The sequence below is a fragment of the Astyanax mexicanus genome, chromosome 17 (genome assembly GCF_023375975.1).
Source record: "Astyanax mexicanus isolate ESR-SI-001 chromosome 17, AstMex3_surface, whole genome shotgun sequence".
Lineage (NCBI taxonomy): Eukaryota > Metazoa > Chordata > Actinopteri > Characiformes > Acestrorhamphidae > Astyanax > Astyanax mexicanus.
In genome coordinates, this window is record NC_064424.1 from 9,946,584 (window position 1) to 9,963,385 (window position 16,802).

A 16,802-nucleotide genomic window follows, 5' to 3' on the forward strand; every position below is an offset into this window, starting at 1 on the left:
GTTAATTCAGCCATTTCTCATTTTCTGCAAATAAATGCTCTAAATGACAATATTTTATTTGGAATTTGGGAGAAATGTTGTTTGGAGTTTATAGAATAAAACAACAATGTTCATTTTACTCAAACATATCATAAATAGCACAATCAGAGAAACTGAGGTGTTCTCTTAATTTTTTTCCCAGAGCTGTGTTTGAAGGCTTTTCCCAATTCTATGGGTGAGGACTTCGCCCCTTCTCCTTGTAACTCTGTTCCAAGGGGAACGGTTAACTTAGAAAACAAGGGGTAAGGGTGCAAAAGAGAAATGAGTTTGGGCCAGACAATATGCTCCGATTGTTGCTAATTGAAGGCACGTGTTGCAATTAGGCCTAACGATCAGTCTGCAGGTGTAAGTGATCGTGAGGTGTATAAAAGCGGCTTCAGGTAGCCTTGTGTTTATGCGTCTGTTTGGTTGCTCGTGTAGTATCCCGCAGTGTACCGGTTGAAGAAGCTATGGCTGGCTCAGGCATGCAGATCCTTGGTTTCGCGCTCGCGCTGCTCGGCTGGATCGGAGTGATCACGGCGTGCGCGCTCCCCATGTGGAAGGTGACGGCGTTCATCGGGCAGAACATCGTGACCGCGCAGACCTTCTGGGAGGGCTTGTGGATGAACTGCGTGATGCAGAGTACGGGCCAGGCGCAGTGCAAGGTCTACGACTCCATGCTCGCGCTGCCACGGGACCTGCAGGCCGCGCGCGCTCTGGTGGTGATCGCTATCCTGGTGGCGCTGGTGGGGCTCGCGCTCGCGGCCGCCGGCGGGGACTGCACCAACTGCGTGGAGGACGACACGGCCAAGGCGCGGGTGTCCGTGACGGCCGGCGTGTGCCTGGTGGTGGCCGGCGTGCTGTGCCTCATCCCGGTCTCCTGGTCGGCCAACACCGTCATCACCGACTTCTACAACCCGCAGGTGACGGACGCGCAGAGGCGCGAGCTGGGGGCGTCGCTCTTCATCGGCTGGGGGGCCGCGGCCCTGCTGCTCCTGGGAGGCGCGCTGCACTGCTGCCGCTGCCCGCAGAACGAGAACCGCCGCTACACCGCCAAATACACCGCGCCCAGATCCGCAGCGCCCAGCACCGGAGCCTACGTGTAGGCTAGACCTTATAGACTGAACAACGATGAACTGCGATTAACCCAGTGACCGAACAGACTCTCTCAATCCTTATTTGCTGATTTGTAGACTTAAGTCTTTATTTTTAAATTTTTGACTTGTTTTATGTAATAAATTATGATTTTAAAAAGTAATTTCTCGTGATCTTTTTAGTTCAGTTGGACCAGATGGGGCAGGTACTGCGATTCACCTGATTCAAGGTGTTTTAACAGATTTGGCTGAGTAGGTCTATTTAAAGGGGAAATTAACATATGTTTGATCTCTGGTTCTTTCTGCCCGCTCATTCATTTGAGGGATTCTCCCCTTGTTAAATGTAAGCACTATTGCAGTATTTTTCAGTAAGGTTTCAGGAAATTCCAAACCAACTGATGTGGTTGAATTTTTAGTAGTGCTTTTTTTCCCCACTCAGCACACCTGACTTGATGTGTCTGATGGACAGATCTAGATCTGCTTAGGGCAGGGGAAACTGGCAAATTTTGCTTCTCTTACCAACACCTGCATTAAAAAAAAATGCAAAAAAAAAATTGCATTGGTGTTTGCCTTGTTCATAAATGCTTTTAAAGAGTATATTAAGTCTAAATAAGCGGGTAAATTTTACTATTGCAATAACGTCAGCTTTAACATTTTTAAACTTCTGTTCCAAACAAACTGATTGGGGAAGGTATGAAGTATTTTACATAAGGTCCTGGGAGAGCAAGTTTCCTGGTGCCTTGTCTGTCTGGCACACCCAATTCAGTGTTACCTGTTTTAATGGATTGGTTTAGTAGGTAAGTTGGAGCAGGGTAATTGGCAAACATAGCTGGTCCATGGTCTCTCTTGCTTACTCTGACACTTAACATGTCGGTTTTGTCTTGTGCTTTATAGATGCAAGCATTTAAAAAAAAAAAGTCTAAATGAGGAACTGTATTATTGGAGTACTGTTGACCTTTTAAACACCAGTCAGTTTGAGACAAATTGAAAAGTGTGTCCTGAAAGCCCATTGCTCTCATTATTTGGAGTTTGCCTGCTCCCACCACACCTGATTTAACTAATCATCTCAACAGCCCATTATAGAGTTAGTGGGTGTGTTTAAAGCAGGAAAAGCACTAAAATACACAAAACACTAATCATCTCTGTGTACATCTCAATATGCAGTGGTGTTGCTTAAAAACGCTCCTGTAGGAACCTTGCTTATCTTTCTCCGAACACAGCTGATTCAGCTAACAAGCCCTTTTAAATTTGCAGTGGGTTTGTTAAAGCATGGAATCTACTTAGTTTGCCACTAATAAGAAACATTACAATGCAAACTGCTAAATCTGAAACTTAAAGGTCACCTTCCGTCGTTTTTTCTTTCATTTTAAAATGTCTAGTTGTGGTCTCTAGTATGAATGAATGACATGTGAGCCGTTTTTGTAAAAAAAAGTGCTCAGGTGTCTCTGTATAGCTCTTTTTTAATGGACTGTTTTAGGGGTGTGTCCAAAATGATATATTCATAAGCTTTGCTCATGAATATTCATACATGCAAACAGAATGCAAATATCTCTCCTCTGATTGGCTAGGAGCACTGCGACGCCCCTCCACCGCTCTGCCGCTCACTGCCTCCCACCTCCTAACTGATGAGCGGTGATGTTGCGTCGCTTCAGCTCCGCCTCTGGGAGTTTCTCGAGCCAAGGTGGGCTGGTCTGTGAGTTTCTGCCTACGTAGGCAGAAAGATCATTCAAAATTCACCCGTTTTTCGGAGGGGGGGAGGGGGGATTTCTTTGCTTAGCTCCTGCAGACAATGGGGGCTGCAAAACAGTTTAATGTGCAGGTGTACACATTCAACTCTGAGAGACCTACTGTATTCCACAAAAAACAAGAAAAATCGGATTTTCGCAGAAGGTGACCTTTAAGGAGGTTTAATAAACACAACACTTAAATTTTCAACCAGAAAATGCTCAAATTGCTAAATAAAATGTTCAGAAGTATAACTTCCTACATAATGTCTATGGTTTTTAGTGCTGGCATCTTTAACATCTGACAGTTGTCCTTGGTTCACACACTGTTAAGCTCATTGCTGTCTGATGTATATGAGAATTGACTACTAGTAGTCAATCATGATTCTACAGTACAAAGCCACCAACAATTACTCTAGAGTTCTACCTTGTTCAGCTAATTAAGGATTTCCGAGCCTTAAGGACTTAAGGACTCAGCCTGTAATGAATTGTTGACCTTTGGGTTTTTTAATGCGTTAGTGCTATAAAAAATGCTATGAAGGATAGCTGTGTTGTTAACTTTTTTTGAGCCTGAATGCTCTAGACATTCTAAATAAAATGATTGAACCACATTTAACCATCTTTTTTTCTTTTTTTTCTTTATTGTCTGAGTATTTGATTTGTTAATTTCTGTTGGGAAAACTTCAAGAAATGTTGTTGTACCAAGTGGTAAAATCACACGTTGATGTAAAACGTAGCCAAATGTTGCCATAAATGAAAGTCCATGTTTGTTTGAGCTAATTTGAACAAACATGAATGCTTTTCCTTATCAGTCACCAGGACACAGTTTACCGTCAGTGCTGTGGCAACATGTCTACTGGATTAATCAATGGTTGAAGGAGCAGTATTTGAGTGTGTTTGCTTTTGTACAAAATGTACGGGCTAAACTGTCTTCGTAGTTGTGTTGTCTTTGTGTTGTAGGCAACTCCTAACCCAGTTTTGTGATTTTGGGTTCTCAGTAACACTGCAAGAGGAATTTTGATACCTGTTCTGCAGCAGAACAATGAGGTCTTTTCTTTCTGAGCCGTAACCACCCCTCACAGTGCTGCTCTACTGATCACTCTTTCTAGTGCACACATACTTGCTTGACCACTATCTCTCTCTCTCTCTCTCTCTCTCTCTCTCTCTCTCACACTCTCTCTCTCTTTCTTTCTCTTTCCCTCTCTCTCTCTTTCTCTTCCACACTCTCAGTCATTTGCGCTCTCTCTCCTTCTCAAAGAAAACAAAGAATCAAGCCAAGCAGGAAACCTGAGTCCTGTAAAAGGTAATCTCCACCCCTTCCTTCTCTACCGCTCTTCAAAACATATTTGCATCGCAGCATGTTGACTTTTCAAATGATTTTTCCTGCGTTTGACTTGCACCGCTGCTCGTATTGATCTGGTATGGTTTTGGACTTGGGCTGAGCCTTTGGTAAAGCATGGGAAGACAACTCTTGGCAGTCTTCCTGGCCGTTATCGGCTTCCTGGGCACCATCCTGATCTGCGCCCTGCCCATGTGGAAGGTGTCAGCGTTCGTGGGAGCCAACATCGTGACAGCCCAGGTGTTCTGGGAGGGCTTGTGGATGAACTGTGTGATGCAGAGCACCGGGCAGATGCAGTGCAAGGTGTATGACTCTATTCTGGCTCTGCCTCAGAACCTCCAGGCAGCTCGAGCCTTGATCTGCGTCTCCATTGCCGTTGCTGTGGTCGCCATCGCTTTAACCGTGGTTGGAGCCAGCTGTACTAACTTCTACCGCGAGGACCACCACTCCAAAGCAAAGATCGGAATAGTAGCCGGGGTGGGCTACATCATTGCGGGGCTGGTGTGCCTGATAGCTGTGAGCTGGTCAGCGTACACCATCATCGTGAACTTCTACAGTCCTCTAGCTACACTGGCCACTAAAGGAGAGCTGGGGGCCTCCATCTACGTGGGATGGGCAGCAGGTTTCCTCCTGGTCGTGGGCGGCAGCATATTCATCAGCTCATATTCGAGCAGCTGCTGATAATACTAGAACAGAGGGAGGTTCTTCAAGCTGTGGATGCAGAGGGATGTTCTTCCCTGCAGACCTGGATGGATTATGGAAGAACAGAAAAACTGTGAAGATTTGCAGTTTCAGAATGTTGATATTGCACTGAAGGAAACTTATTTATGGAGCTTAAAATGTAACTTTGTATATTTGAATTGAAATGACAGGGCATTTAAGTAAATTTGACATATTTTATGGTATCATTCATAATTTTTAAATTCAAATCTCTTTGATTCAGAATTAAGAAATATACATTTAGGCCAAATGTAAAATTTTCTGGCTTCCCAAAAAATGAATTACACCTTAAAATATTTCAAAATGACTAAATGCTGTGTGAATGCAATTATATATACAAATTCAGATTCAAAAATATTTTTCACTTTTGACGCTCCATGATGACTATGTTAGTGTATATAGTGCAAAATATTGCCAAGGACTGAACATTTAGATATATTTTTTATAAATGTTATAAATAGATGTATTTTATGTGGACTAAATATCTATTTTGTATTCTTTGTTAATACATGAATGTCAGTGTTTGACAGTCAATAAAAATACACATTGTGCTTAGAGCTGTTAGAATTGTGGCTAAAAGAAGCTCGTAACTTAGAAATTATATATAAATACCCCACAAATTTGTAATTGAAAACTTCCAGAGTAGAGGTGACCTTCAACCTTTCAACATGATGCAATATAAATTCTAAGAGTTTAAAACATAAAAAGTTTTTAAGATAAAATAAGCCAAAATCTTAGGGGGTTGTAATATTTTCTATGTCCTAGCTAGAAAAATACAACAAATGAACAGTCATCCACTTATGCAATTTATTATAACCTACAAGGTCTCTGTATAAAGAGGCACTGTATTTTGCCAAATGCCAAATAAGCATTTGCATTTTGAAAAAAATATATATAGGGAGATTGACCCTCTTTGCTGTGAACAACAAAACTAAATACACTGTTTTGTATGATCAGCACTATATATTAATGTACTTGACTATGTTCTTTATATCTGGAATCGCTTGTAATTGTTGTAATTTTTTGAATGTACAATAAAAACCAAATATTTACAATGAACAACTAAAATGTTTATCAATTTATGTCTGCAGTTTGTCAGTTATTCAGCTGTTAACACAATATATAAGAAGAGCCACAGCCCAAAAACACATATTTCACTCTCATATCATAGAGAGAAATGGCAATATATGATACAGTGTTATAAATAAATTAACACATATAAACGTATTCTGCTAGTTGGATTGAAGCTGCCAAACTCAGCTAAACCAGTTTTGTCAAACCAGCAAAACCAGATCCTACCAAATTCTGAGAATGATCAAGAGTAGAATTTGCCATATCACACTTGATCTATTTTTTAATAGGATGTAATCGTTGTTTAAAGTTTTTTAGACAGTTATAGCAGGACTTAAGCCTATTTTTGAACTACACAGCCTTTTGAATAGGGCTTTATATTGAACAGAAAATATCCCTTTCAGACTCTGTGTCCATTACAATAGACATGATGTATTTACTTATTTTTTCAAATGTTTTGTTGCACATAACACTAATTAAGACTTGTTGTTAATCAGAATAGACTAATAACAAGCCAATTAAAAGGTTTCTAAGCCAATTAAACAATAGCTTAGCCCCGCCTACTGCACTGGAAAAAAAAACTGCACTAGAGCCAAAGTGGTAAATTAAAAGAGCTAAATTTTACTAATTGTATGCAATTTTTAATCTTTTTATCATTTTTATTTTAGTGTTTAGGGATCTATTGGATTGGAAACCTATGCTGAACATTTTTATTTTAGATGTAATATTCACAAAAAGGTCAATATTAAATCTAAAATAAAAATGTTAAGCACAGGGTTCCAGTCCAATAGATGTAAAAAATAGTTACATATTTTAGTTAATTGGATTTAATATTAATATAGATTTTATATTTGAATATTTGAGTCTTTCTTTTGTTTGCATAACAGACAGAAAACAGTGTTATTAGTTATGTTCTTCCTTTACTGGCACATATCTCAGGTCTGAAAGGGATATTGTTTCTAAAACTAGATTTTTCTATGAAACTGCCCCAATCTGTTTACATCAGTATCGTCCTAAACAAGCTGGATGTTAAATGCAAAATATTTTTGTGAGTGTGGGTACAAAAACATATCATGCATCATTACCAAGAGGGTTGCTTTACACAGGACACATGATTACAGACCATGATCAGACCATGTTCCCAGTCCTGTTTTACAAGATAAAATTCAATTTTATTAATAATGAAATAAAAACAGGTGTTTAATTGCCTTCTTCCATTCAACTACAACTATGCAAGGAGTACAATGACAAATACACTGCCTGGACAAGCCACCTGGATTTAAGTAAGTAAATGATGTGGGGTTGATGCTGCAGTTGGTCTGCAGGTTTAGGTAGAGCAACAGTATGTGCTGAAAGAATGAGGTCAGCTGACTATCTGAATATACTGAATATAGACCAGGTTATTCCATCAATGGATTTTTTCTTCCCTGATGACGCGGCCATATTCCAAGATGACAATGTCAGGATTCATGGGGCTGGAATTGTGAAAGAGTGATTCAGGGAGCATGAGATCATCATTTTCACACATGGATTGTTTACCACAGAGTCCAGATCTTAACCTCATTGAGAATCTTTGGGATGTGCTGGATGGACAGACTCTACCATCATCAATGCTGCTGCAAGATCTTGGTGGAAAAATTAATGCAATACTGGATTGAAATGAATCTTGTGACGTTGCAGAAGCTTATCGTAACAATGCCACAGTGAATGTGTGCTGCAATCAAAGCTAAAAGCGGTCCAATTAAAATTTAGAGTTTGTGACCTTTTTTGGCCAGGCAGTTTATACTACATTTATCATTTTTATATCAATGGTGGCAAATCCAGAACTAGAAATCTCAAACGCACCCGGAGATTTTGTTTCACATACACACCCAATCTCATTCCACTCCCTACTCCCCACTTCCTGTCCCACTGTAATTAGGATGAAGGGGGCGGTGGCCAATAAAACCAAGCAATTTAGGGAGTTAGCAAAAAAGTCTACTCAACTGCAAAATAATCCAGTAATATTTTATATTAAGTTATATCATTTATCTTCAGTGTTTTAAAGAAAGTAATGGAATGTGTGGAAAGTGCCTGTCTGTAGCCATGGCAACTTCGGTTTTCTGCTTTTACCTGAAAGCAAGAAAGACGTCCTAAAGTTAACTCCTGAACCTACACTCACCCCTTTAGAAGAGATGTAGTGAAACATAATAACAACCCACTCCACCTCCGTTTGCCCCCAGCAAAATGGGATTCACAAGGTTCTTTGAGTCTTCGTGCTTCTATTTACAGACAAAAGAGTTTTTGAATAAGCTTGATTTTAAGCATGTACTCTTGCCAGTGATTATGTTAATGTAATATTCTGTATTGTATTGTATTTTGCTTATATGAACATTATGCAAAAATAGAAATCAAGTCAATTTAATGAATATGTGAAAAACTGGACATATTATTTCAATTTGATAAAATGAAAAAAGAAAAAAGTACAACCTATAAAGTGAAACTGCCCCAATCTGTAATCCGTAATTTGTAATCTGTTGGCAAATCTCTGCAGTAGCAACATTCAGGCTAAAGGTTGCAGTATGCATTTTTTTTTCTTTTCTTCTTAAACTTGTTTGGCATTTCCGGTGAGCCTTTTTTTTTTCTTGTAACAACTGGGCTCTTGGTCAGTTGTTACAAGAATCAGGTCGGACTTGAAAAACGTAAAACTGGTTTCAGTGTTTCAGACAAGGATGAGGACACAGACTCCTCCCTATTGTTTTTTGACCTAGAGAATATAAAGTGGGGTCAGTAAGTATAGGATTGTCACTCTCTGTCATTCTCTGACTGAGACACACAGAGAGCAAACAAGCTTTGGTTTCTGCTTAAGGTTACTCTCGCAAAGCAAGCCTGAAAATGGTGTCAACCAAACGCCAGATGTTGGGCATCATTCTGGCCATGATTGGGTTTATCGGAACTGCTGTCGTCTGCGGTTTGCCAATGTGGAAGATGTCAGCTTTCATTGGCTCCAACATTGTGACTTCCCAGGTGTACTGGGAAGGCTTGTGGATGGACTGTGTGGCTCAAAGCACAGGCCAGATGCAGTGTAAGGTCTATGACTCCCTCCTCGCTCTTCCTCAGGATCTACAAGCAGCTCGTGCCCTGGTGGTCATCTCCTTGGTCGTTGGAATCTTTGGAATCATCCTTTCAACATGTGGCGGGAAGTGTACCAACTTCATAGAGGACGAAAACTCCAAGGCTAAGGTTGCTATCACGAGTGGCATCATTTTCATCATCTCAGGCTTTCTTATTCTAGTTCCAGTGTGCTGGACCACCGACGTCATCATCAGGAATTTTTACAACCCGACTCTCATCGATGCTCAGAGAAGGGAACTGGGAGCTTGTATCTACATCGGTTGGGCGAGTGCTGCCGCACTCTTCATCGGTGGAGGTCTTCTCTGCAGTTCGTGCCCACCAAATGAAGAAGATCCTAATGCAGCCTATAATGTAAGATATACTCCAGCCAAGACCGCCAGATCTGTGGACAGCAGCAAAGCCTACGTATGAAGAGGATATCTGTGTAACATTTGGCCACTGGGCTGAAGAAGTATACTGATTTAAGCAGAGGACAGTTTAATCAAAGAAGAATTTATGACTGTCCGATGTCTGATATTTAAGTCTGTCACTTGTGAGTAAGCTTAAATGACTTGGATGTCTTGCTGGCCAAGAAGGAACAGAGGAGAAGGGAAGCATTTACTTTGAAGCTATTTATATTAAAATCTATCATTTTTGATACGTGTTTTACATGTACATGTTTAATCTATCGAAAATATTTGAGCATCCCTGGTCAGCTTTGATGATTCTCTGTGACACATATATGCGTAAGATGTTGGAATAATATAAAATATAAAATGAAATGTGAAACATAAAATGTAACATTTAAAAAAATTATTTTATAGTACATTTTCATGTGTTCTTGTTTATTTGTTTTACCAATATGATACATTTATGAAGTAAACAGAAATTTACAGAATAAAACATTATATTTAAGTTTGTTTTTTCTTGTATAAGATTGTTAACCTATTTACACAATGACTAATTTGAATAGGGGTGTTCAAAAACTGTATATGTTTGCATATGTTTGTGCAGTGTCACTGTCCAAAGAATATTTAGTGTTTATTAATTTGCTACACATTATTTTATATGGAAATTATTTTTATAGAAATGAAGTTGAATACAAAATGTACATGGACATTAACTTGCACTGAAAGTTACTGAAAGTTGAATACAAAATGTACATGGACATTAACTTGCACTGAAAGTTACTGAAAGTTTTGGTGATATATGTTTTCTTTGGAGAGTGACAATATGTATGTGTTTAATTACTAAATTGCTGTCTGCAAAGATGCTTTTGTCAAGTGCACATAAATGCACATACTGTAATTTTACGATTATACGAAATACGATTTTTTTTTGTTAAACTGAATCATTGTTTTTAAACACATACTACATTCTTTGTCTAAATGAGATGGAAATGTAAAAGTGTACTGAAATATGCTTTAAATCATTGTATCTTCTGATATCTACAGGAATCACTAAGCTATTATCTTAACAGTAATTATGACAATCATTAAAGCATAATTGTGAACCCCTCTTTGTACTTTCTTTTATCAATCTTCAACATTTTCTGCTTTTCACATGACGAGGCTCACGAAGATATGGGACACTGGTGACATAATATGATAAAATATTTTCCACGTCAGGGTTGGACAACGGTCAGAATCTTTATCTCTGATCTGATAGCAGCCGATCCAGTTCAAAACACTAAGAAAAGTAAGTACAGATTTGTATCTAAAAGAGTACAAAGCTTGTCGCTGGGGCTGTACCTTATATTGAGGTACAAAAAAGTACCTTTCAGTCGTTTTTTGTACCTTTGTTTTTGTGCCAGTAAAGATTATAAACATTATCGTCAACTAAATATGTGTCAAAAACTTGATGATCCAAAATTGTCTGGTTTTCAAATGAAAAATGTGCAATTAGAATATATCTTGTTTATTAGTGCAGTGATACAGAATACTGAATGTACCTTTTGGCTGCAGGTTAAATGGTACAAATCTGTACTTATTGCTGTTAGAAATTACTTTGTGCTTCAAAGGGAACAAATCTGACCCTGTAAAGACCAATATTGTACCTTTGAGGGTACAGTTATAAAGAGTGTACCTTTGAGTACAAAAAAGTACTCATATCGTACCTCTGTTTTTTTAGAGTGTAGAGGCTGGTGCTTTTCTGTTGTACAGTAAGTTTGTACAGTATGGACCACAGACGTCATCGTGAGGAACTTTTATAACCAGACTCTCACTGATGCACAGAAAAGGAAACTGGAAGCTTGTATCTACAGTATATTGGTTGGGCTAATAATGCAGCTTATGCAAAAAATAAATTATAATTATCACTGATCTAAGACGCTTCCCTAAGAGAACAGGGCCGTGTTTGTGACCTTAGAGCAGAATTTGCATTTACATTTAATCTGAAATCATTACAATCTGGTAGATGTTCTTTGCATTGTGTCATTTTAGGATGAACTGATCAAGAGAAATGTTCCAAAATAAGTACATATTAAAAGAAAGCTAGAGTTGTAGGTGAATTTATGAAATAAAATAAATCTTTGCATTCTGTCACTTGGTTTAAAATGTATCTGCCCTGTTTAACCCCTTACGTCAGGGAAGGTTAACATAGGGCACACTGGATTTGCTGGTTAGACCACCGTCTCTGATGAGATCAGCTCTTGTGTAAAAGCTAAAAGATAACAATTTGTACAGAAAAAAGATAAAAGGACAGAATCTCTCAGTTGAACTCAGAAAAAAAAACCCAGATGTGAGAGACCACACCCTCTTTCTTTCTCTCTCTCTTTTGTTTTCTTCACATTCTTCACATGCTACATAGGTAGAATGCATAGGTAGTCTGATGTTTGCCTCTTTATTTTATTCATTATCCAACTGTAATATGTAATGTAGGTTAGCATGATCCTTTAATACAGTGACATGCTAAATGGGACAGAAACTCCCATTTAGTTTTTTGTTAGAATTTTGTTATATCCTCTAACAGCTAGAGAACTCACACAGAGAAATCAAGCCATCATTAACACCCACGCCGCCGTCCACTGTGGGTGGTAATGCCTTCTGTGATGTATTCCCAGTACCAACGTGACACTGTGGACCAAAAAAAAGTTTAAATGCCTGCATTTAAATATCAGAAATGGTATATCTTTTCCATCCGGCTCCCACTATCAGGTCTTGCTTGAAATCTGATTATTCATGTCGCGTTGCCATGGGAACTCTGGCCAAAGCTTAGCCTCACTCACAAGATAATATCTCAAAGCTTGTACAGATTCATTTAAAGGTATCTATTAATTTATCAGTGAAAACTCATCTGTAGATTACATTGTTCATCTGGTTTCTCGACAGGGGTTACATTTAGTCGTATACATTTTTTTTCTTCCAATTGAAAATCTCCATTCAAAATAATGAATAGTCTGAGACTAGGTTGGTTTAGTCCTTGTCAAAAAAAAACTGCAACAATGTTTCAATAAGTTTAGATTAAATTAATACATTTCTTTGCCCGAATATCTGCAGGTATCGGGGAATTAAATATAAGGCATTTTAATGAAAATGTAAGATTTTAATATCAAAATATCACTAAGTTTACAGACTTTACCAATATTTTAACCAACTGTTCTTACAATGAAAATTGGGGTTATCCAACCGGTTTAATCAAATTTACACTTACCTATGTCTATAGTATTGTCCTAATTTAGTTTTGCCATTAAATCACCAGTGAACTAGCTAAGTTTAGATTAATATATTAAATTTTAGGGAAAATAAAATAGAATTTTATCTAATGTTAATGTGTTTGACATTTTTATAAACTTTGGGAGAACTGAGGTGTTTTTTTAAGAAATTTAAGACACTTTTTAACAAACTGCAGATACCCTGTTTATACATGTAACTTTCTTTACATTAACTCCCTTCTGGAAAGGTGACAAACAGAATGAAAAACACTACACCATTTTAGAGAAACAGTATGTATCCCAAGATGTATCTTAAAGTAATACTGGTAATACTGATTATACTAACAATTAAAGTTCAATTTATATGACTACTGGATAATAAGTGTGGGAACTGACAACAACTACAACTGCTGTATGAAGAGAAAAAACAATGACCCTCCCCCCCTCAAGTCTACACGACCCACTGGCATTGTCCACAGCTTGAACAAAAATCTGGTTTGGCTGGTAATGTGTAAGTTTAGACTGATGGAGGCTTGGTTTGTTTAGGAGCATGCACCTCCTCTCTCATTCCTTTTCTCTGCAGTTTGGTGTAAGTGCTTAATCAGCTTAAACCCACCTGGACACTCTGCTGGTGACAGGAAAGGGTGTGTTTTAGAGAACACAGATGGAACTAGAATTACCCAGTGAAGAAGATGCACAGCTTCAGTAGGAGCGTGTCTGTGTGATAGATAGGGTTAGAGAGAAAGCGAGAGAGAGAGAGAGAGAGAGAGAGAGAGAGAGGGAAAGAGAAAGAGAGAGGGGGAAAAGAATGGTGTAGCAGATAGAAAGGCGTCACAGTACGAGGAAGGAAGGTATATAAGGTTCTGTGTAACTGCTGCTCAGTAGAGTAGATAGGCAAAGCGGAGTGCAAATAACTCTGAGGACATCTGCTATAGTTTGCATAGAGAGATCCAGAGAGAAATGGCTTCAGTGCGCTTGCAGATGTTGGGTAGTGCCCTCGCCCTACTTGGCTGGGTCGGGGTTATTCTGAGCTGCATCATGCCGATGTGGCGAGTGACTGCCTTCGTGGGCATGACCATCGTCACCTCCGAGATCATGTGGGAGGGCATCTGGATGACCTGTATATTACAGAGCACAGGTTATCTTCAGTGCAAACCTTACGAATCCATGCTGGCACTCGGCACTGACCTGAAGGCTGCTCAGATCCTCACGGTGGCATCCATCTTGACTGGAGCACTAGGCCTCAACCTGGCCTTCATCGGAGGGAAGTGCACTCGCTTCATGGACCACAGCGGAGAAGCGAGGAAAGCCCGGGTCGCCACTGCTGCTGGTGTGGTTCTCATCATCGCCGGCCTGCTCTGCTTGATTCCAGTGTCTTGGTCTGCTATCTACGTGGTCCAGGCATTTTACAACCCTCTGATGTTGGATGCCCAGCGCAGGGAGATTGGAGCGGCCGTCTACATCGGCTGTGGTGCTTCCATGTTGCTGTTCCTAGGTGGGGGCATGCTCTGTAGCACCTCCTGTGGTCAAAAGCCAGAGTACGAGAGTCCATCAGTCAAGTACATGATCGTACGCTCGTCCCGTGCTGGTTCTACCACTGCAAGTTCACAGCGAGTCTGGATCACCAAGTCAGCAATGCAGAATGGCGCACCATCAATGAGGTCTCAGTGGAGTAATGGAGGACTAACCAATCAGCAGCAGGAGAGACCGGCTTCAGCAGGATCCAAGCCCAGCAAGCCTTCAACAACCAAATCACAACTTGATTTGGAAAAGTCAGCATTAGAGTCGGACCAGAGTGAGGGGCCGACAACCCAGAAGTCCCAGATGTTTCACACTGGCTCTGATCCAAGCTTGACTCCTTCTGAAACAAATCCTGAACAGACCTACATCTGAGTTACACCTGAGGTCAAAAGATGCACTAAGAAGATATTGAAGCACTAAGACTTTGTAGGATGCATATTGGACATGTTTGGTTCTAGTGTGAGGGGATAATCATGCACTTTGACATTCTTTATAACAAGCACTGTGAATTAATTCCACATCTGGAATTTCGTCTTGATTTAGCAATATTCTGAAATAAAATATACAAATTAGGAACTATGTAGTACTGTTTTTGTGCACTAGGCACTTTTTAGATAACATTTAATGCAATTTTTATGCAATGCTGGGATTGGTGCACAGAGATGGATTGCCTTTAACATGCAATTTTAGTACAATTATTGTGAATCATTTAATTTATTATTATAATTTAAGTAATGTACAAAAAGGTAACAACAGACTTCCAACAGAGTCAATGACTTTTTACTGTTATTTAGACAACATTTCAGTCCATTGCACTGTGATAGAAAGTAGTGCTCCATGCATAGCAGATGTAGTAATAATGAAGTTAGAATATGTTAGAATATATTGTAGTTATTGTTTTTTTGTGTTGTCAAGCCAAATCAGTTCTGTCTTACTGTAGATGAATAATGGTAAATATAAAATAAATATATAAATATAATATAAAATATATAAAATAAATAAATATAAAATAAATATATATATATCAATCAGGGAGTGAGTGTAATGTTGTCTACGCTTTAAATAATTATATATAAAATTATATATTAATTATATATATATATGTATATAATAGTCACCTTTTTATTTGTGTTTGATATCTGTAAGTTCTTTAGTTGTCATTTTGTTTACATATTACTTTTGAATTAAGCTCAAGTAGATACAGTATATACCTCATAAATGACTTACAATTCCTGCCTTTACACAGTGTAATTGTCACTCTGAAAGAATAATAAAATGCTCTCACTGGCCACTGGCTGCTTGAAATGTTAAGATGGACAATATTTGGACTGAAAAGCCCCTTTGTCTTCATCCTCTTCTATTACCCTTTCATGATAAGCAGGGCCTCAGGAGTGAAAGAGAGTCGTAGGCCAAACCGGTTCAACAGAGACTGAACTCACGGAAGTGGTTTGCGTTTCGTGTGGATGTTGATGATCCAAAATGTTTCAGAGTTTCGCTGCATTGTTTGGGAGTTTAAAACGTGATGCATATTCTTTACTTCTGCAATTCTGTACTTGTACCTTAAATAAACCTATGAATATGCTAAATGTTTCTTGTCTGAAAACAAAACTAATAAAATACTTTTAAGCACATCTTTGTTCTTTTTGTTCCATCATTAAGACAATACTTTTGTAGAATTTAGATTTGATAATAATGTATCATGTAATAAGGGTTATAAATTAAACTCTATACAATAAAAAAACAGAAAGTGTAGCCTCAGTTATGAGTTATGAGAAACTTTCTAACCTCCATCTCCATTATTTATACTAAAATCATGATCACATTTTGCTGATTTAGAATGACTAAAATGAACACAATGGCAAAATAAACTCTTTAAGAAACGTAATTTGAACTAATGCTACCATCTAGTGGTGGACTAGTGCTGAAAGCAAAAATGCTCCCAACCCACAGTCCTGTAGATTTTTTTATCAAATAAGCTATTTATGATCTTTCTTTTTGGTCTCTCTATCTAATCTCTCTATCTGATCTAATATTTTAGTCACATATACATATACACATTCTAGATATATTAGAATTCAAGCACTGATTTATAAGCTATTTATGATCTTTCTTTGTGACTCAGTGCAATATTTAAGTCACATGTACACATACAACACATTCTAGATACATTAGAATTCAATTACTGATTTAAAACATTTACACATCTACAAAGTGATGGAAGGATGAACATAAGGTTTTATATTTTTATGGAATGCTGTTATGTAAACTTTAATGGTTTTCTTGTGGGATATTTAACTGTTTAAGATGCACTGACTGCTACATTTCTCTGCTGCTAGTAAGCAATGTGAGATGAGGGCTTTCTTTGGATTCCACAGATCAGAAAGGCTCTTTAAGATGTAGAAGTAAGCATGAAATATGGCTTATTTAGCTGTAATACTTTCTTTTTTACAGTAGTAGTTCTACAAGCTATTTTATTTCGACAAATCATGTGTGCTTCTAAGCAAAGCTTTCTGGGTTTTTTTCCTCAGATTCAATGCCAAACTGTTGGCTTAGAAATGCTCGCACCTCTG

General features: G+C 38.5%; 2 protein-coding genes across 2 annotated transcripts; both read left to right on the forward strand.

Annotated features, from left to right (window-relative positions):
* The first annotated feature begins 417 nt into the window (after nucleotides 1–417).
* On the forward strand, nucleotides 418–5,963 carry LOC103047609 (claudin-like protein ZF-A89). Its single transcript, XM_049466718.1, has 2 exons — nucleotides 418–973; nucleotides 4,292–5,963. The coding sequence occupies exons 1-2, from the start codon at nucleotides 489–491 to the stop codon at nucleotides 4,854–4,856; spliced, it is 1,050 nt and encodes a 349-aa protein (XP_049322675.1). The 5' UTR covers nucleotides 418–488; the 3' UTR covers nucleotides 4,857–5,963.
* A 2,877-nt stretch (nucleotides 5,964–8,840) lies between these two features.
* On the forward strand, nucleotides 8,841–15,863 carry LOC103046999 (claudin-18-like). Its single transcript, XM_049466717.1, has 2 exons — nucleotides 8,841–9,327; nucleotides 13,682–15,863. Exons 1-2 carry the CDS (start codon nucleotides 8,841–8,843, stop codon nucleotides 14,602–14,604), a joined length of 1,410 nt encoding a protein of 469 aa, XP_049322674.1. The 3' UTR covers nucleotides 14,605–15,863.
* Nucleotides 15,864–16,802: the final 939 nt, after the last annotated feature.